Genomic DNA, 21220 nt, shown 5'->3' on the forward strand with positions numbered 1-21220 from the left:
ACAGTTTTCCTCATAATTTAGGTGAGGGCTCAAGTTAGATTAGTTTCCTTTAAGAAGGCCCTTAAATACATACTTTGCTAGAAGCAGCCATGTAGTAGAAGATCACCTATTGTTTTTCCTTCTATGTTGCTGTGTGAAAGATGCACATAAACAAGAATGTCTACCAGCAAAATGAAATAGTAGCATAAAAATGCAGCTGCACCAGAACTGTTATCAAACTTTAAGAAAAGAAGCTGAAGTGGCAGATGGAGCGAGGAGAGAGAAAAGCTGTGCAATTTTAGTGATAAAACCTCAGTGCCCATTGCTGATGTCTCAGGTAAAAAAAAAATAAATACCTTTTCAGAAGAACACATATTTTGGTTTTCTTTAAATTGGTGATCTGCAGTCTTCAGAGTGAAAGTGATGCTTCCTTCATACTTTTGATATTTTTATCAAGAGCAATCATAGTACACTAGCTCTTTGTCTTTATAATGGTCAAATTATATATCTCAATCTTGACAGCTACTCCTGTGGATAACCTCACTTAACTTGAAGGATCATCAGCAGACCTGCAATTGTACAAAACAAGGGCATATTCGTTACTATTAAATTAATAGGTTATTCAAAAGCACAACAGAATAAATAGCACTATGAGTTTCCCTAAACAGGTCCCAATATGGTGCTCAACATGTTTTGACATCTCACCATGCCTGGAATTGGTTACCATCTGTTTGGCTTTTTTTTTTTGTTATAAGAGTAGAGGTTTCCCTTTATTTCCTTGGCCAAAATTCTCCTCCCTTGTGCTGTTGTACAGTGCACCAAGGTGACCGTGTTCCAAAGATTGCTTGTTGCTGTAATACACTTCAGGCTTGCTTGGGGTCTAAGACACTAAGTAAATGTAAAAGATTAGGCATGGAGGTATGCCAGCTTTTTGCCAAGAACCTGGCACTCTGATTATCATCCAAACTAACATCACCATATTTTAATGGGCAGAGAGATGCCAAATCCCCCCTCACACCATCTGGTTGTGAACTTCTGTATTTACAGCAGCATCACTCTTAAGTATCTTCATCTTTGGAGCAGCAAGAGACTCGTGACTGCTCCCAGGATGCTTCCTGAGATTGACCTATGGCTAGAAGGTAATAAAAAAGGCTGGTGCTACCACAATTCTGATAGTTGTTCTCACCGTTGCTTAATGGGACCTGAATAATCCTTAGATCCCAGGCACCTTTTTTTCCACTTTGTTTTCCCAAACTATCACAAAATATCCAACTTAGATGTAATAGTCATGCACAGTACAGGGGATAGAAATATTTGCACAATACATCTTCAGCAATAACAGGGAAGAGGTAAGTAAATTCCTTTTCAGAGGAAGATATGAAGACGAAGAGAAATAATCACCAGGAAAACAATTATATTGTCTTTCCTTCTGCAGTATTTTTAATTTCCGCCTTAGAATTTCTGGAAAAAGACCACTCTGCAATCATTCTTCTAGGATAAGTAGAAAGGAAATGAAACTTTAAAAGACCTAAATGGCTGTTAGGTGTTTCTTCCATAGACTTCCTCTAGAAGTTCGGTACAGAGCTACATCTGATAATATTCTTCAAGGTTATTTTGATTAAAATATTAAAGGCCTTTTTATTTTATATTACCGATATGCTAATAATAGTATTATATAAGTGCTAATGCTCATGGGGCGGGGGGGGTTATACACTGTTTTCTTTATATTTACAGAAGTAACATCCATTAAAATACTGTTTTAAATACACGTGGTAGCCTTCCTATTAGCTACGTGGCCTATCATCTATCTTTTTCTTTATTTATAAAAATGCAAACAGACACGTGATGCCCTTCAGACCTAATGCCAGTTCTGAGGATTCCTCATGCCAGCACACACTGTTCAGTGAGTACCCATGTTTTCTTACCAAACTCTCCTAACATACAGCCGTATGTTGAATTTCTCTGTAAGCCAAAACATAATCATGCTAAATTTCTGGTGTGACTAAAAGGAAATGGTAACTGAATTGGGTCACTAACAATCTTTTTTATATGCGAAGTGAACATTTAACCACATGAAAGGGAAGCTTTTTTTTAATCCTAATTGTCTTCCACAATTTTTTTTACATTTCTCCTAAAACAAATACCTCATAACTTTCTGGAGAAATAATTTATTAACTTTTAGATGCGGTGAAAAGCAAACGATCTTTTCTATAGCTCAACTTCAGGCTTCCTTTGTGCTATCACAGGAACACCCCTGATTCCACAAAAATTGTTTTATAGAAAGCAATTTATTAAACCTCACGATCTGTCAAGACACATGAATATTTATGTGTTCACATTAACATCTCCTGGAGCAGCTGAGAACTAAATTTGTCATGTCTTAATGGGAGAGCAACAAGTGAGAGGGGCTTAATTAAAGAAAAACTGACAAAGTATCTAAGCAACCACAATAAATGTACTGTTTTAAATGTAGCTAAAGAACTACTTGCATGTTTCCATTGATGTGGAGAAGAAGCCAATGTTGAACTCTGTTTTAGAAGATAAAACCTAGAATGGGACAGGTGCAGTTTATAATCTGGAAAGTGCATATAATAAAATATTCAATTACTCTGGAATTTAGATACGGTAATCATGTAAAAGATGGCCATATCAAATTATATTTTACCTAGATTCCAAAAGAAGATATGAACTGAGATACCTTTATACTGAAGATACCAAATTATTTTGAGAGCACAATTAAAACTTATTAGAATTTAATCTTATATTGGTCCTAGGATGAATGAATTCTAGATGTTCACAGGAGGACTCTTTTCATTGCCTTAAATCAACAAATCCACAGGAAAGACACCCTTTAGTTTACTAAACAATAATTTGCTTGCTCGTGGGATGGTCATTGGCGCTTCATTGCCATGTGTTGGAATTCCATTAGAAACCTGGCATTCCCCACCCTCCTGTGGGCTGCAGAACATGGTGTATCCTGATTTGTGGTGAAAGAATTTCTGACTCAATCCAGTCCACGCACTATATTTGGAAACTGGAAATCTGAGCATCATCAAGCGACAGTGCCCAAAGAGATTCATTCTGTCTTAATATAAGTAGTAGGCACTTAGTTGATCTCTGTCCCAGAGATCAGCCAGAAACAGAGATGTGCCAGACAGACATCTCCCTATTCAATATTGATGAGTAGCAGAGCCATGCATACCCATAAATCTCTTTGGCTGACTTCCAGAAAGGTGTAAGAATGTGAATTAATCTAGTTAGCTAGATGGCGTTGAAAGATACTCACATGTTGCTATACCATTGTGATTTTGGGAGGTCTAGTTATTGTTTGGAGTTTTCTGGAATAAATAAGGTTAGACTGATGTTGAAACTACACTACGTAACAAAATGGCAGGCAGCCATCCAGGGAGGGAAGCATTGCTAAATCAGTTTTCCACTGGAGTGGAAAACATCCCCCTTTTTGAAACAGGGATGTTTGTTAGTTTGTTGTTTGGGTTTTTTTAAATAGGTCAGTTCAATGCCAGTTGCAAACTAGAATTCAGCTGGGAAGAGCCTGCTCATATCACATCCACACACTGAGGCAATTGCTCCAGTCATCTCTGCTGTAGAAGTCATTGGAAGTGTAAGGTACTTTCCTGTAGCCCAGTGTTGGCTGACAGATGTGGCTACAATGTACTACGGAGTTCCAAGATTTGTTATCTAAAAGCAAAATAAAACCATTCACTCTTACCTACAATTTAATAAAACAAATACTGTCAGACTGAAGCATCAAAATTATTAAAATAGATTAAACAAAATATGTTTGTTAAAATTATATAAGCTCTTTTTTATAAAAGAAAAACTTTTTACTAACTCTGGTGAATTAAGATACAGAGGTAGACTTGGCTTCTTCATGTAACTGAACATGAAAAAAATTCTTTTTTCTTTTCAAGATTTATTAAAAAAATTCCAGAAAACAGTGATCTGTGCACTGCAGCCTTATGGGCATGGTGGCAATAATGACTAGGGTAGAAAGAACAATAGTAGCACTTTGTTCAGAGTATAAATAAAAGCATCAGATGAGGCAATGACAGCTTTAATGTAGAAGGACTCTTCCAGGTAAGACTAAAAGAAATTTAGATATGATTGCCTGTCTATTTTTTAATTTGGAATCACGATTTTGGTACTTTACAGATTTAAGATGTTCTTGCTCTGAGTGGGTGTGTTCATTCCTGTCTTGAAGAACTCAGCAATGACAGCCTACATGTTACTTTATTTAATTCTTCTAGAATTAGTTCTATACTGTTTGCTTGGAGGCCAAGAAATACTTTACAGTGACTATTGTTGGATTCTGATTTTTAAACAGCTTTTCCATGTTAAGAATTATGATGAATAAGTGATTAAGAGAGAACACTGACAAACAGTGAAGTAACAATGTTCATATAGGGATTGAATGACAATTTCTGGCTGTTCTGGAGATCCCTGCGTGGTCAAATCACTCTTTTTGGAGGGCTGTTCACCATTCCTGATGGTGATTGGCCTGGCTCACATTGTTTTCTTACGCTTTTACATTTCCTTTGCTACCTGGAAGGAAAAGGCTACAAAACCAGTATATTCTTCCTAAAACAGAAAAAAAAACCCCATGGTGGGAGGTTCTTGCAATGATGCAATCAATGATCATGGTCTGCCAAGGAATTGCATTTAGCCATTTTTAGCCAAAGGCAGGATACTAAAATAGAAGTCTTGAAAGAGGAACGGAAACTGCATGCAAAAGAGTTTCTGTAGAATAAACATTCCCCCCCCCCCCCCCAAAAAAAGGGTTAAGGCTACTTTTCTTTTTTCCTTTGTCTTTAAAGTACTGCAGATGGACTTAAAGTTTTAAAAATAATTTTTTAATAAAACATAGGCTTATGCTACTGTTTCAAATTCCTCTATAATTGAATGAATTACTTAAGTACTAAGGTAATATTTTCTACTTTCTGCTCTTCCCATCACTCAGCTATTGAGTTTTCCTCAGAGCAACGAGTCTTGCGCATTGATTCTCTAAGATTTTGAAATGGATCAGATGCAGCATTTATGAATTGTGCCAGTAGATGAAAACAGCTAATAGCAATTACTTTCCTGAAAACAAAGGGAGAGGTGCAAACTTGTTGGGGCATAGTAAATATTACAATTCTTAAAAGCTTTCAAGCATGAAGCAGAATTAAGTCAGCTTTTCATATCAAACAATTACCAGAAAAAGCCTAATAGCCAACCTCAAAATGACAAAAAAACCAAACAAAAACATCCATGCTAAGTAATTGTTATTTGCTAACAACCTTTCTAAAGCAGAACACCAGCTACGACTTAAAATCCTCCAGAAGACAGCTGTAAAAGCGGTGAAGGAGACTGGGTTCTGCATCATCGCAATCCCCCATGAATAGATATTAGGAAATAAAGATTTTACATTTGAGAATACAGGATGCTTGAATAAAAGAGTATTTGCACACAGGCTGCATAGTTGTTGCACCTCTGTCCTCTCTATATTCTCCTGGGTTTCAGTCTGATACCTTTCAGTACCCTGACATCAAAAGATGATATATCATCTAGTTTCTGTGAATAAGAACAGCTATTTCTCTCTTGAAAAGGGCTCTTTAAATCATACTCATTTTCTGTTTTGCCAAGCTGGGATTCTTCAACACCAAACTGAGCTAGAAGCACAGACAGGCAATGCTGGCAGTAGTGTTCAACAGCTGTGTAGAGCCTGCTAAAGGATAGCTATTGTAGAATCAGTCTGCCAACCTTATATGTAGCCTCTTGGGGCAAAAATGCCATCTTGACATTAAAAAAAAATGCAATAAACAGGCTGATACAAGGTATTTATAAATGATGAAGGTGCAGGAACAATCCTGTCTCACCACCCTGTTGTCAACTGCCCAGCTGTGGTATGAGCAGGAGGACACACAACTCCCACAGCATGAATCAGGAGCACCAACATTTCGGAAAATGGCAACTGCTAAATAACATTTTTCTTTTCATTCCTATCAAGTCTTTTGTAAGGGGCCATTTCCACCCAAGCTGCATATAAATTGTACGTTGTTAGTAGATTGATGCTCTCGCGCTTCATCTGCACAGTGCTTCATGCCAAAACCACGAGACTGCAGGACTTTAATCGTAAAGAAAAAAATAATCAATAAGCCTGGGCAGCTTGTGATGCTTAGTGACAGATTTTCACTGCCTGTATGGCTATATTTTAATTTAGACAAAAATAGTTAGCACTGCACTTGCATACAAAAAAAAAAAGTCATCTGCTTCTTATCTAATGTGTAATTCAATAATTCCTATAATTGATCTTCATTGACAGTTTATGCAAGCTCACTCACCCACACTGCACATACTGTGCTTCCTGACATAATTCCCAACATAGACTATGATATTTCAACAGAGGAAGCTTGTTAAATCAAGTCAAACAAAATAAAAAATCAGAATCTGCTGCAAGTCCTTGCAGCTGTCTGTCTTTTCACCCTCTCCTTTCTTCCCCCCCCCTCCCAAAAAAAAAAAAGAAACCCTACTATTGGTATTTTTGTAGTGGGCTAAAAATACAAAAACCAGTTTTGTTAAATGTTGATAGGCTTCAGAAGAAAAATATACCATCATTTTTTCCCTAGATGCTGGACTATTACTGTTGATCAGACATAACTGCCAGTGGTTTGATTTTTCCCTGGAAGTGCCATATATATTCTAACGATCTGCTGAATTAAAAGAATTCTAAATCGGTTGCCAATTGATCAGACGTTGTTTCTCAGATAGGCTAATAAAGGACATTTTCTCTCATAGACAAAGCAACACAAAAATTATGGAGGTGATAATGGGTCTTCAGGTGTCTGAAAGTGACATGTAATTTCAGAGAAACACAAACTTCAGATGCATTTTCCATTTACAATTATTGTAAATAAAGAGGAACATAATGTTTGTTTTATAAATACAATCGCTTGCATAGCCAGCATTCTCCAACTATTTCAACTGACTCTTATTCTCCAAAGAAATGAGATATATGAAGAGTTTAACAGACTAATGACTAACAGATACAATCAATGGTAGCAGAAAGCCAGACAAAGTTAAAGAGAAGCATGCTAAAATACTAGACACAAAAGGCTGGAAGATCATTTCAGAGCACATGCTAGCACAGGGGAGCCCCTAGTTTAATTTTCTATAAATACAAAGAAAACTCCAGCTTCTTAAGCAAGGCATTATTTGAAGCTTAGAGCGAGGCACTTCTCCAAAGATGTAGATTCCTTTGTTACAGATTCTTTTTTCCAATTGTAAGACCTAATTCTATAGCAGTGGAGCAAATAATTCCCATAAATAACCTCCTTCACCCACAAGCCTTTTCCCCCATCAGCTGGAGGTAGGCTCTTAGGCTAACTACCGACTGTGCTGCTGAATGATTTTCCAATTTCTGATGGCTATAGCACTTCAGGTTAGTTATGCTACACCTTATTGAGCTAGTAAGTCATCAGGAGAAAAAGGGAAGCAACCAAGGGTGACACATGTGCAGACTCAATAAAAATCACAGTAGCCCACTCTTACCATTCATGCCCACAGCAAGTTCCTAGGGAGGCTTCTGCACAGGAGAGGGATGTTGGTGTGCTCCAAAGAGTAAGACAGTATTTCATGTGCTCTGCAGACGCATCATTTTATGTGGAACCATCTTCTTTTTCCTGCAGAGTAACTTCTGAAACATTAACCAAACAAAAACACTTGAAGGGCAAACTCATAAATATTTCAGTTATTTGTATATAGGTTACTCTTTTGGAGTTAAAAAAATGGAGTAAAACTGACACGTTGTGTACCTTACCTGTCACTGACACTGAATAGCACAAAATTGACCCATGGAGTAGCAAGGATTACTAGCTTTGGGCCAGACTGTGTGGCACAGGCAAGCCGTATAGCCTTTTTTGGAAGGACATTCAGTAACGCTTTGGAAGGTAGTTGTTTCGCTCCCTTTTGGCCTTTGCTGATATTTCTTCACTTAAATGTAAACTTGGGGAAGCAATATTCATCTATTTATGCAATGTCCTTGAATCAAAACAGTGAGGGAAAGTATAAAAATTAATTAAATTCTTCACATAAGGCTATATCTGACACTAACATAAAAGAGGACGATTAAAATAGGCAAAAATTATATTAATTTAAACAAAGATGTTCTTTTAATAGTAAAGTGTTTCTGAAAGAAACCAGATACCCAAATATGTGGGAGATAATGCGAGCTAGCCCACAGCACTGAAATAATGCACGTAAGAAGACTTTTAATGACCCTTCCCTTCATGCCCAACAAGGCTGATTTCATGTGGTTCAAAAGATCTTGTCAGGCAAAGGTCTGGAAGCTTTATAAAACAACCTGATCTCCAAGAGAGAGGAGGATCACAGTCCAAAGCACAACAGCTATGAAAGGGCAATCAGCCAAACCGAGCTCTGCTGGAGAGCCTGAATTGCTGTAGAGTTTTATCATAGTCTCTGCATCTAAGATGAAAGGCCGTCAAGTAAGCAAAATATGCACATGATCTCTATATCCTTTTACAACAGCATGTCAAAGTATTCATCAATCCCAATGAATAATATTTGGCTTCATGTTTGTCAGATCTCTCGTTTGTTATGTTGCAGGTCATGCTGCTTTCACACACCCCATGGGAGAAGTTGACTATGAACTCAGACCAAGGCTGCACTAAATGTTCATAAATGTCATTTCCAATGAGGCTGAGCTTGCCTAGCCTCTGCAGGCATGGAATGCTATAAAGCAAACTTTAAAAATGGGAAACAAGAATAGAAGATACTTTATTAAGGTAATGTTCATATCTGAATTTCACCCCCATATAGATCATGTGTGGGTGAATATTAGATTTAAGCAGTTAACTGAATGCTGAATGTGTTAGTGACAAATATGGTCTATGCACTTCCTAAAACATCTAGAAGTATGCAAAGCAATAATAGGGGAAAGGCAAGACAGAAAGACAAAGGAAACTTTTAATCTTAAGGTTTATTTTTAGGTGATATATTGAATTAAGGTTTGGCTTTTCCATAGAACACCCACACCCATGCAGCACAGCAAAGATCCTGATAAATGTGATACCCAGAGTATCACAACTTTCTCCATGGTTGTTTTTTTCATATAATACAGTTAGTTAATTAGATCTTCTCTGATCAATCATTGAATTACCGCTTCAAAGGGCATTATGATATGATGAGAGTGCCTCGCAGCAGTCAAACACTTTGATTTTTGTGTCCTAACACATTTACAGCTAGTGCGAACTAGGTCCTCCCAGCAGGAATAAAGAAATACTTTTTCTTTTTTAAATTACAAGCACAATTTACCTCACAACTTAAAAACTGACCAGTAAAATTACTGTAATGTGGATTCATTCTCTCCCCTTTTCCTTTCTGGTATTTAAGACTAATTCCTTTCATGTTTTCCATCTTTCTTATGTTTTGATCTTAAACTCTTTGGAGCTGTGACCTTCTCTCTCACTCATGTTCTATTCAGCTCTTTTAATACCATCACCATTACACATCTGTGACTTCAGCGGCATTACAGCGTCTCCTTCCTTGATCTTCAGGAGTCTATCTCAAAAACCAAAGAAGTGTAATCATTACAGGAAGATACTACCAGGATCTCTTTTGTTTTCCTCTTGCGACTTGGCTCTTGAAGAGAAATTGTGATCTAAGGGTTAAGACTGTAAGACTTCAATGTGAGATTTCTGCATGACTTGGCATTGGGGACTGTTGGCTAGTTATTGCCTTGGCTTCTCTTCATCCCCCTGTGAAAGGGGAACAGTAATTACAGGACAGTGTTACCCCAAGATTGTCCTCATTATAGTTTCTATGAAGAGCTTTGGACTCCTTGGAAAGGAAAGAAGACAGTATGGGAGACACAGTATGTAGTTTTTGAAAAAGTCTGATTTCGCTGCCTCTCCAAAAGCAGATGACATTGCATGTGTAATATTCAGGGATCTTTGCATAGTGCTGTACAGAGGAGTTTTTATGCCAGCAGTAAAGCAGTTAAATAAAAAAAGCTTTCAAAGTCATGCTTCTGTTAGTGATACAAATCCCAAGTGGGGAGAACAGAGGCATTATTTTTTTTTGAGCAGTATAAATGATGGAAAATAATTTACTTTTTAATCCTAAAGAAGGACATTTGCCAGATGAGAGAGAGCTGAACTGTAGTATAGGAAGTTCTGCAATTGCCTTTCCAGCAGGATAGTGCAGTCTGCAGGTAATTAAACAACAGAAACCAATACCCATAAGTCAACAGTGTGTCTTAGCTATTATTTGGCAATTCTTTTTCTCTTGCAAACTCTTATACATAAATATGAGCTTAAAATGGAAATTATAACAAGTTTTACTTCATTGTGAATAGTTCTCATACAGCAATATGCAACCACATTTGTAAAAAAACCACAAATCTCTTCTACTGCCAGCCAAAGCTGACCTGCGCTCTTCCAAAGTCTGCTATTTGGAATTTGAATGTGCTATCTGTTAGGTGGGCAGCAGGCCCCAGAGAGGTGATACACCAGTCTGGCAACTATCCATTCTGTGAAGCAGAAATGTGCTGACAAACTGAACGGGATTTAGAAACCAGCAACTAGAATGAGAAGACACAGGATTTTCATTTTTCTGGAGAGATTAAGACCTGGGTATTTTTATAGCAAGGTTGATTACAACCCCCAAATTAAACCCCACTACTCAAGGAATCAAAGTATCATCTGGAAGCTCTTTTCCTAGTACTTGTAGTGTTCCCCATGGCCAGGCCGACAGAGGAAAGACAGATTTCCAGGTGACCTTCAGGGCCAAGGGGAGGAGAGATTCCTGCTCTGGACCACCCTGCAGAGCCACTTTTCCTGGGGCCCAGGGAGGCTGATGTCCCTGTGCGGCCCCTGGCCTGTGGTATTCACTGACACTACCTCACTTTCTGAAAACTATTTCAGGAGGAATGGGCATTTTGAATAGAAGCCACTTGGACTTCTTGGACTTAATTATTAAGTTTTGTTACTTCTTTTGATCCTTTTTTAGTGTTGGTTTCTTTCTGAACACCTGTTTCAACCCAGAGGACTTTGTTTCTCATGAGCAAGTATTTAGTAAATATCGCAAAGCAATTTAGTATTTAGTCAATATTAAGAAGCAATACCTGGCTTTTCCAGCTTGAACTGACATGGGCAAGGTGAAAAACAAGAATGTTTCCAAGTACAATCCTGTTACCAGAACACACACTGATAGTCATCTCACCCTGCCTGCCCCCTGCCTGGCCTCTACATCTGGATGCCAAGAAGATCAGGCATTTAACTTCAGGCTTAAAACGAATCTGTATAAGGTAACAATGCTATTTTTAGAACTGAACTGTTTAAAAGAAACAGAAGTAAAGAAACCACAGTTGGAAAGCATGAAAAAGGAGAAGGATGCTGGGGAATAGCACTGACTGACTCATGCTAATGCAGGGTCCCTCAACCATGCAGAATGAGCTTCAGCTAACCAGGAGCAACTTAATTACTTCTGTTCAATGGTTTTCCACCTGTTTATCATAGTTCATGCTCTTGAAAAGTGCTGAGGAAACAGCTCTGGGGATGAAAGGCTGCTCCTCTCATAGGTAATGGGTGCTGCAAAAACTCTCTGAAAGCTTCTGTGCTGTGCATATCCAGGATACCTCCATCCGGGCAGGATTGTCTGGCTCCTAATTATGTGACGGTTCAGGCTCTGTGATTTTTTTCCAGTGCTTGGCATTAGAAAAATAAGGGATCCCTTCACACCAGTTGAAAGGGTAGGTTTTGTTTGGACAAAATACCCCAAACCAAAAACCCATCGAGGCTGCCCATTCCTTTATCTGAAGGAAAGAAACTAGCTAGCAGTAGATGGGAAGGAAACTGTTGCACACACAGCCTCTCTGAAATGTTTAAATGATTGAACAGGAGCAAGAGGTTCTTGTATCAGATTATCAATCTCTTGCAGTATCCAGTCCTCCATAAATCTTGGTATCAAAGACAAAAGGACACATCCCTCCTGTCACAGCCACATGCAGCACTGGCCACAGCACAGCCAAGGCAAGGTCTTTGGAGCTCATCAGCCTCGCAGGTGGAACACAGAAATGTTCTTCAAATCTGGCAAGGTTGGCAGGACAGTCACCTAAACATGGGCAGGAACAAGCTCATCTTCAGTTATGCATATCCAGTGGTCACACATTCTCTAATGAGGGACAACAACTGACCAGATCCTGCATGGATGCAAAGGTGCTACTGCTTGCACCAAACAGTTAATAGGCCCTAAGGATTAGTAATTACACAAATAAATACATAGCTAATTAAAAACCTGTTATCCTGTACTTTTTACTTTCAAACTTCTTGTTCCCAAGAAGTGAATCAGGCCTCTTGTCAGATAATTTATAGAATACTAGTTTCCATAACAACATAATTGCTCAATGAAGCAAAAATACCTGGCAGAGTTGCTATTATCGTGAAATAATTGACCACAACAGTGAGTGAAGGAGGCTGCATTAAAACCAAGATTGCTTCATGTCAACATAGCCAATTACAATCCAACAATGCTAGATCAAAGACCATTGTTCCTAATGTGAGTCATTATGAATTGGAGCATGTACATAAGAAGCAGAGCAAGATGGTAGTGAACAAATATTTTTCCCCACAACAAAACACAAAATCACATCTAATCATTTAATGGTTGCAGAAATGCATGGCCAACACTGTGACAGGTAATTTTCAGACCTAATGGTTTCCTAAAAAGAAATATTAGCAAGAACATCTCACTCAGTTTGTGTCTTCATACGAGCAAAGGCACAGGCTACTTTTTCTTTTTTAATAGGAGTGTTTGTTCCACAAAGACTTGTCAAACATTGTCATGTCGTAAGATTCAAGAAGGAGTAATTCACACCCACTGCTGAGAACACCTACTTCATTTAAAAAAAAAAACCAACAAACCAACCAGATGTAGATCTGCATCTACCCATGGAGCCATTACATCTCTACTCCTTCTGTGGACTCCAGAAGCAGCAAGCCCATGGCCAGGTTTATGTGGAAGTGCTCAGGCCTAACACCTCTCGAGTGGGCCTGCGGTGCCCACCCTGCACAGCCCTGTCTCAGGTCTGCTCTGGATCCTGTTGTGCTCACCATGTCCCTGGGACATTTTTTGTTTCTTTGCAGCTTTTCCAGCTGAGAAAGCTTGAAGCAATGAGAAGCGGTGCTGCAACCGTTCTGAGTAGCATATGTCTGTAACACGATGCTGAAGGCGGCAACCCCTGTGGCTGGTGCAAGAGTATGTGAGGATGGGAGCCCTCCTGGGATAAGTGTTGGAAGATTGTTCCAGTAAGAGGGAGCTGGCTTGGATCCTGTCTGTGTCCGGAGTCTACCTGGAGCATGGTAAGTCAAGAAGGAGCCCTAGAGGCAAAGTAGCATGTATGTCATATGGCTGGTCAGGGCCAGGTGTGAAATGAAGTCAAACTGCTGGTGTGGTACCCCAAACAAATCAAGCTGGCCTGAAATATTGGCCATGCAACTCCACTAGCTCCAGAGTAGTTCTGCTTGTTCCCAGCACTGTCAACTTTGTTCTGGAGAGACCATTATGGCATGCTTCCAAACTTAACACCTCAAAGTGACTAAAAGCTATAGTACAAATTATTTACATCTCTAACTCATAGATGTCTCAGCATGATATGTGCCATATAACAAGTCAAAACTATTACCCTATTCTTTTCCCTTTGCATCCCTTGTTCCTTACACACAGGCAGTAGGGTGAGCACAGTATCGTGTTGGCTCTGTCCTTAGGCAGTCCTGAGTCACCCAGGCCATGCTTTATACCCTTAGCAGTCAAGAGATTTTTCCCCTGACTTCGATGTTATGAGTCACCTTCGTGGATGAGTGCTTTTTCTGCTCTAACTGACATAATATTGATAACCTGGGAAACAAGAAGCTTGCCGGAAACTCTGTGGAGATCTTGAGCCTTGGGAAGAATCAGGATGGTCTTTTATTTTACTACGTGTTGCTTGGCTAACACTCCTAACAGCTTTCTTTTCCCCTCTGTTTAACCAGAAATTTCTGTTCTCCTTTACCAACCTCTGCAAATACACTTTCCCATCTTGTATTTCCTCTAGCCAGCACCAGGGAAAACCTGGGCACACACATACCAGCTAGCTTTGGACATTATAGAAGCAAAGAGAAAAAAAGGTCACACATAAGTCTTATCTCTGGCTTTGCAGTTCTGGCCTGCTTTGAAAGCAAGGCACATACTTCTTTTAATTATTCATTTGGGTAACTGCAAACTCTGAGCAAACTCTTTTAGGCTGCCTGCACCTCTTGCTGCCCATCTTGCAGCAGCAGGAGGCTGTGGTACACTGAAACACCTCAGCACGGAGGTACACAAACAACCAGAATAACTAAAACATTTGTCAGAAATAAAGTGCAGTAAAGCAAAGAGAAAAATAAAGCAATTAATCATTCAAAAAGATGAAAAAGAGCATGGAAAAAGAAACCTGATAGCTTGTGCCACCTCCCCTGGAAGACTGTCAGCCCACTGACAGGAAGATTAAGGATGCTGATGGGAATTCCTCTCTCACTACAGTCAGCTTTAAAAGCACAGGACAATAATCTACTTTCACAGGTCTGGCTGTGGCTTCCCCGCAACGCATCTTTTTCTCCCCTTACTCTAAATAAAAAAGGATGATCCCTTGCAGTGCTTGTTTTCTGAGTGCTGCCCTCACAGCTGAGATGAAAGTATTGATTGAAGCACTTGGACATTTATTGGATTTGCGGCTTTTCTGATGTGTGAAAAATGTTTTGTCCTGCTTAACTCATACAGTCCTACATACTCCAGCGTCTGCTGGTGTAACCACCAAAGGTCCAGACCCTTTGCCACACTTCCTTTGTGAACAGACCAACCAGTGAAATCCCTGGAAGGCAGAATACTGATTTCAAAGCATCAGTTTTAACAATATACTTCACATTGGGCTTTAAGAGCCTGCACAGCTTAGAGTTCACCTCTCCTTGACCCTCTGGGGAGGACAATACACATGGCCATATCCATAGTTTAAGGTGGATTGCCTGTTTCCGGATCTTGCTCCTTTAGGAACCTGTTTAGCAGAGTGAATTGCAATGGCAGGTTGCCCTGAATGGCTCCTTGAGTTAAGTTCTCCAACCATCTTCATGTCTTATTTACTGAATTGGGTAATTGTGGGATGGGAAAAAGCAAGAAGGGGAAATTACTTAGCAACAAAGTCAGTGCTGTCCTTTTTCCCCATGCAGGGTAGAACTTTTTGCTACTTGCTTTTCTTTTACAGCCCTGTAAGTTTTTCACCTGAGCAAGAAAGGAACAACTGCTCCTCTTATAGGCAATCTTACACTACTCTCTTACACCAATGCTTTATTTTCACCCTTGTTTCTTAATATCACAGAGAAGGCCGTCGTATGTCCTGGACAAGGTGACATATTTATGTGATGACGTCACTTGCGTCAGTCACTTGCTTTCAGTTCTCTCTGCACTTGAATCAGTCTGGCCTTTTTGCATTTTCAGAAAGGGTCATCCCTGTGGTGATTTCCATGCTGAAAGATAATTTGCACCATACACATAGGAACCTTCCACACTGCAAGAGCATCAGCTCCTGAAATGCTTGATCTAAATCTCCACAAGAACTACTTGCTATTTGCAGTTCTCAGTACCTGCGTAGTGAAGTCTCACATCAGGCTTGAGCAGTGCAATTAAAAAAAACCCTCACGTTTGACTTGTTTCCATTAACTCATTCTTCTTTTTCCTAGGCTGAGGTTCTCCAAAGGACATAACCAAGCCTAAATAGGGGAAGAAGATTTGAAACGGGAGTCGGGTGTCCACCTACATACAGCAACTGTCTGAGCTCTCAGCTGAAATACATTTTAGGATCCTAATGGATAATGCCACCATATAACTGTAAAGAAACTGTACTGTTGTATTCTTAACAGTTTTTCATGGATATTTGGTTGTGATAACACACACAAGATAAAATACTAGTAAAGTAACACACAAAGGAGTTTTAAAAAACAGTAACCTAATGCATTTCTAAAAAGTCAAATCAATAATTAAATTCACAGGACAATGGATTATTTTTTTTAAGTGGAAGTTAATAACAGGTCATACTGTGAACAAAGCTTTAATCCAAGGTTACTCCAGATAACAGTGTTATGGTTTGCAGTCAATAGGCCCCAAATGAGCATTAAGCTTGTATAGATGCCTGCCTGAGATGGTGGCATATCTACAATACATAGCACTGATTTATATGTGCTTTTTCTCTCCATCCAGGCAATAGCTTCTTTCCCTCCCTATGCTAACAGCTGCAGCTATGGGGTTTGTTTCAAGCTTTGTTTGGGGGATTAAAACCATCTCAGTATAATCTCTTTTTGTTTTATACACTGAAAGAAGCATTAGAGATGAAAATGAATGCCAGAATGGATTTCATTAATCACACCAGAAGGCTTGGTTTGCTGTAGTAGGCACTTCCAGCAGAAGGTGCTCACAATCAGTTTAAATATTAAACGCCCTCCTCTGTTTAAATAGCAATGATCAAATCTGTGAAAGCACGGTTCCCGCGTCAGGGCAGGGGGATTCATTTAAAAGGGCCAATACTGTTCAAATCATTTCACCTTATGGTGAGTCCCGCTTTCCAGCAATGTAAGCATCAGTTGATTGCAAGAACAAAAGGTCTAGCAAAGTCAGTGCCTGGGGGAATTGCTATGAGATAAAGAAGGCATCACCCCTGGGTCACCAGCGCAAAAGAAATCACAGTCATAATAGCCAACAGTTACAGTCGTGGGACCAGTGCTGGCAGGCAGCACAGCACGAGGCACCAGGTCTCTGCCTGGCCTTTGGAGAGCAGGTGCTCACATTACAAAAGGCACCACTAGTATTAACTGACGCTGCCAGGAAAAGGGCCAAGTATCGACAAGTCCCGCTAGCTGGGCTGTTGGGGTGTATCCCCCACGAAAGGCTAAGTCCCAGTGGCAGATGGCCAGAGGAAAGTTTGCATTCCCACAACTTATGCTCTAACTGTTATGAATAATCAGCAGCTCTCCAGGCCCCTGGGTCTGACGTGAGGCAGGAGCCAGCCCTCCTAGAAAACTGCATCAGCCATCAACTGTCCTGGCCAAAAACATCCCTGGACTGATGTGTTGGGGCAGTTGCGTACAGATGAATATGGCCTAAGTGCATCTTCTGTAGGAGGAAGGAAAGCAAGCCCCGTAGAAGCAGAGTCTAAAGAGAAAAGCTGTAAAATTCATCATTTCTTTCTGCAGAATCTGGGAGTCAAAAGCACTGGTTTCCTTAAAAAGGCTTTTGTTCAATCATTATTTAAGCTTCACTTGAAATTAAAGCATAATCAGAAATTGAGGAAACACAGTCTTAGCAAACATGACAATATATGGTTTTACCCCACCTTACTCTGCCTCAGCCTCCCTCCTGTGGCAAGAACAAAAGTGATGCGTGGATCTAAGGGGGGAAAAGTCAACAAAACCAAAACTGAAGAAAACCAACCGGTCCTGCCCCCAACAGAGTCTCCTCCCAGAGAGAAAAGTGCTATGAACAGAACTGACTACAACTCCCAACATTCACTGAGGATGCTTTTAAGACAAATTTTGTCCAGGAACATCCTAAACAATCTGAAATTGAAAGCAAGCCCCAGTGGTTGTTGGAAGCTGTAGTCAGCTCTCCAGGGGTGAACTACAGAGTAGAAAGATCCCGAGAGCTGCTCTCATAACCAAAAGAGCCCCGCTAGGGATCTGGAGGAGCAGGTAGCGAGCAGGAAGAAAGCGCTGTGCCCCTGCAGGGGTGCCAAGCTCCTTCCTGGGGCTTTTCAGGACACCCCAGTGTTTTGGGGGGATTATTGGCCTGGGCCTGCAGCAGAAACAGCGAGACCGGATCGCAGCAGGCGGTTTCAGCAGGCACAGCAGGATCCGTGCACAGTTGAGAAGCACAAACCTACACGCTCAAACACACAGCGTCCCCCCGGCCGTGCGCTCCGAGCTGCCCCGTCCCCGCGCCGATGAGCGCGGTGCGCGGGCGCTGCCGCCAGCGGGGCCCGGCGCCGGGGGGCGGGGGCCGGGGGCGGCGGCGCTCCCCGCCCAGCAGCCGCAGCCGCGGGCCGGGCGCGGGGGGCGCAGCGGAGCGGCGGCGGCGGCGCGCAGGGCCATGTCGGCGCCGTGCCTGCGCCTGCCCGCCGCCGGGTCAGCACCGGCGGAGGCGGACAGCGCCGGCGGCATGGAGCCGCCCGCCGCCGCCGCCGGGGCCGCTGCGGCCGCCGCCCTGGAGCTGGCCCTGGAGGAGGAGCTGGCGCTGCTGGCCGCCGCCGGGGAACCGCCGGAGCCGCCACCCGCCGCCGCCGCCCGCGACCCCGAGCTACTCTCGCTGATCCGGCAGAAGGAGAAGGACCTGGTGCTGGCGGCGCGGCTGGGCAAGGCGCTGCTGGAGCGTAACCAGGACATGAGCCGCCAGTACGAGAGGATGCACAAGGAGCTCACCGACAAGCTGGAGGTGAGGCCCTGCCACCCTCCTCCCTCCCCCGGCCCGCAGCGCTTCGCAAGGGCCCCCGCTACAGGGCCGCGGTCCTAGGGCCGCGGTCCTCGGGAGCCCCGCGGTCTCTCCCCGCGTAAAGCGGCCCTTTCCCTGACAAATCCCGAGGGCGGCAGGCAGACACGGACCCTGCCAAGCAGCCCACGGAACTCCCTGTGGCCGTGATGGGGAAGAAAGGGTCTAAGAAAACCCTTTTAGGCCTGGAGGAGGCAAATCCGCTGTTTTTCCCCCTCCCCAGCTGCGAGCTGGCTTATCGGCCTGAGGATAGGCTGCAGCACCTTGCTTCAAGAGGTCCCTGTGGGTGCTTTTTTGCCCCAGGACCCAGGTACCACCTGGGCGAGATGTGCACTGCACTCAGCTCATCTCGTCACAGAAATGCCTCGGAAGTTAAATTTATACAGCAGGTACAGAGCATATGTAACCCTAATGCTTAAGCTGTTGCAGCTAAGGCATTAGGCATGGCACGAGATAAGCCCTAATGATACGTCTCTGTTAGCTGGTTGCTCTGAAAAATACCTACAGGTATCTGGAGAGAGCTGTTTGCCAGGAACTCAGTGGATTGAGCTATTTATTGATTTTTAAGGATGAAATAGAGCTATTACAAAGAAAAAGACTTGTGCAGGCAGCTTCTTTTGGAACAACTCTCTTGTACAGCTATGGAAGAGAGCCACTATTACCCCCACTCTTTTTTGTCAGAGATACTCTTGAAATTTTAAGTCTCCCAGCAAGTAATACTGCTTAGAAGGCTGAGAAAAAGCCTCTCACCTTTCTGGAGAGAGTTTGAACAGTGCTGAATTAACAATCAAATTTCAAGTCACAGCCCTAGACCCATTCTTTCTGCTTAGTCCTGCATATTCCTATGTTCCTTCCTCACGGACTTACATCTCTCAAGTTCAAGATGATTTGTGAAATTACTGTATGGCCTTTGTTCTCTATTATTAAACTTAGCACTGTACCCTAGCTGATCCCTTCCTCTTTGCAGGAAAATCTCTCTGCATTTGCTATTCTGATAGAAACAATAGGGAAGGTGACATTTTCTTAAATTGTTTTTTAGTGGCACTATTTGTCAGATCAGAATTTCCCAGAGTATTGAAATTTGCCAGAGCGAATGTTTTCAGGTTGATCTTTAAGCAAGAACAGACGTATGTGGTGGTGTGCTGACGTGGTTTTCCTGATGAGTTGGAGTAGAACCTTTCCTACTGTTAAAGGAAAAACGCACAAGTTTAGGTACTCGCTGAGCTGCCTATTAGGGAGTTCAGGCATCTCAAATACCACTCGCTGTTTGCAAAATGTAGAGATGAAAAGGAGAGGGGAAAAACTATGACTTTATAATACTTAAAATAACATCCTCCAAATGTTTACCTCTGCTTTTACGGGCCCATTCAGAAGGTGAATGAAGGGATGGTAAATACAACCAATTGTTTACATCTTTTCATCCCATTACTATCGCTCTAACTTTCTAGTTGAATAACAGATTGCTATTTTTCAGGCTATTCATCTGATAGGAGTTAGTGTTATCTACTTAAGGGTCAGATTTTTTCCACTGGGTTTAGGGGATCTAAGGCAGTGCTATTCCACACCCAAAAAAAAAAAAATCAAACTTGAACATTAATCTTCTACAACACAAACCTGCTAATCCTAGCCTCTACAGATTAAGCGTTGGCCACCTCCTGTTGCCACTGAAGCGAACAAAATTTCACAATAAGCTTTTCAATTTCAGAGGAGCAGGGAGGAAGGACCCACATCTGTTACCTATGCCGAGAACTTTCTGACGATGACCAGAAGCCAAGTCTCAGATGAGATCCTTGGTGACAATTGCACCTGATATAGTGATGTTTAAGTAGCATTTAGGAAGAGAGATTTTCTCCCAGTTAACAATTCAAAGTTGGTTACAATAGCTCAGGGAAGCCTCTCCATTTCCTAACAGCCAATGTGCTTGCCTGCTCCTCTGGCGCTTTGTCTCAAGACTAAGTATGTTCTATTTTGTGGGTTCATTACTGAAGTGCAGCATTCCTGCCATACACCTACTCTGGCAATTCTTTCACTTCACAGTCTGAGTTCAAATTCATTTCTAATCATAGAACTGAAGTCTTGCAATAAATTCTGATATGTGATCCTAGTCAGTTTTATCCTCTGTAAAGGATTAGAACAGCTAATACCTCTGTTCCTGTGACACAGAGAAGCTTTCTGTGTCCAAGCATTTTACAGTATGAACCCTCTTTATCAGCTGGGAAACCCCACCTTGCTCTCATCTCTTTAAATGAGGACCAGCCCAGCTCAGTTAAGTTGAAGAAAAGCTGTTTTCAGAAGAAAACATCTTCTAGAAAGCAGTTCTGTGTAAACATCTAGGCAGCTGGTGGATGGAGAGACAGTCAGAAAACAGGAAACTCCCCTACTGAGGACAGCAGTTTGCCCTGTCATCACTACATGCAAAAAACCCCTATCCAGATCTGTAGCCGTGCAGGTGCTGGAGTGAGGGCAGGCGAGGGGAGATGGCTGCTGGGAGAGAAAGAGGCAAGAGGAATCAGTCAGCATGTCCCATCTGGTTTATCTTCCCTCTTTTCATCAGCCTCTCTGTGCCCCACTGCACTGTTCTAGTTTCTCCATCACAAGAGAATAAACTTGATATTCTTCGCCTCCTAACTCCAACTTTTGTGATGGCCGTGTATTGGAGCTGTATGTAGCGTGGATTTTCTTT

General features: G+C 41.7%; 1 protein-coding gene across 1 annotated transcript in view; it reads left to right on the top strand.

Annotated features, from left to right (window-relative positions):
• The first annotated feature begins 18108 nt into the window (after positions 1 to 18108).
• Positions 18109 to 21220, top strand: part of BICDL1 (BICD family like cargo adaptor 1) — a 53429-nt gene continuing 50317 nt past the window's right edge. The window contains exon 1 of the mRNA XM_054844671.1: positions 18109 to 18483. Within this exon, the coding sequence (XP_054700646.1) occupies positions 18142 to 18483 (342 nt within the window). The 5' untranslated portion in view covers positions 18109 to 18141. The remainder of the gene's footprint in view (positions 18484 to 21220) is intronic.

Source organism: Grus americana, chromosome 16 (genome assembly GCF_028858705.1).
Source record: "Grus americana isolate bGruAme1 chromosome 16, bGruAme1.mat, whole genome shotgun sequence".
NCBI classification, from domain to species: Eukaryota; Metazoa; Chordata; class Aves; order Gruiformes; family Gruidae; genus Grus; species Grus americana.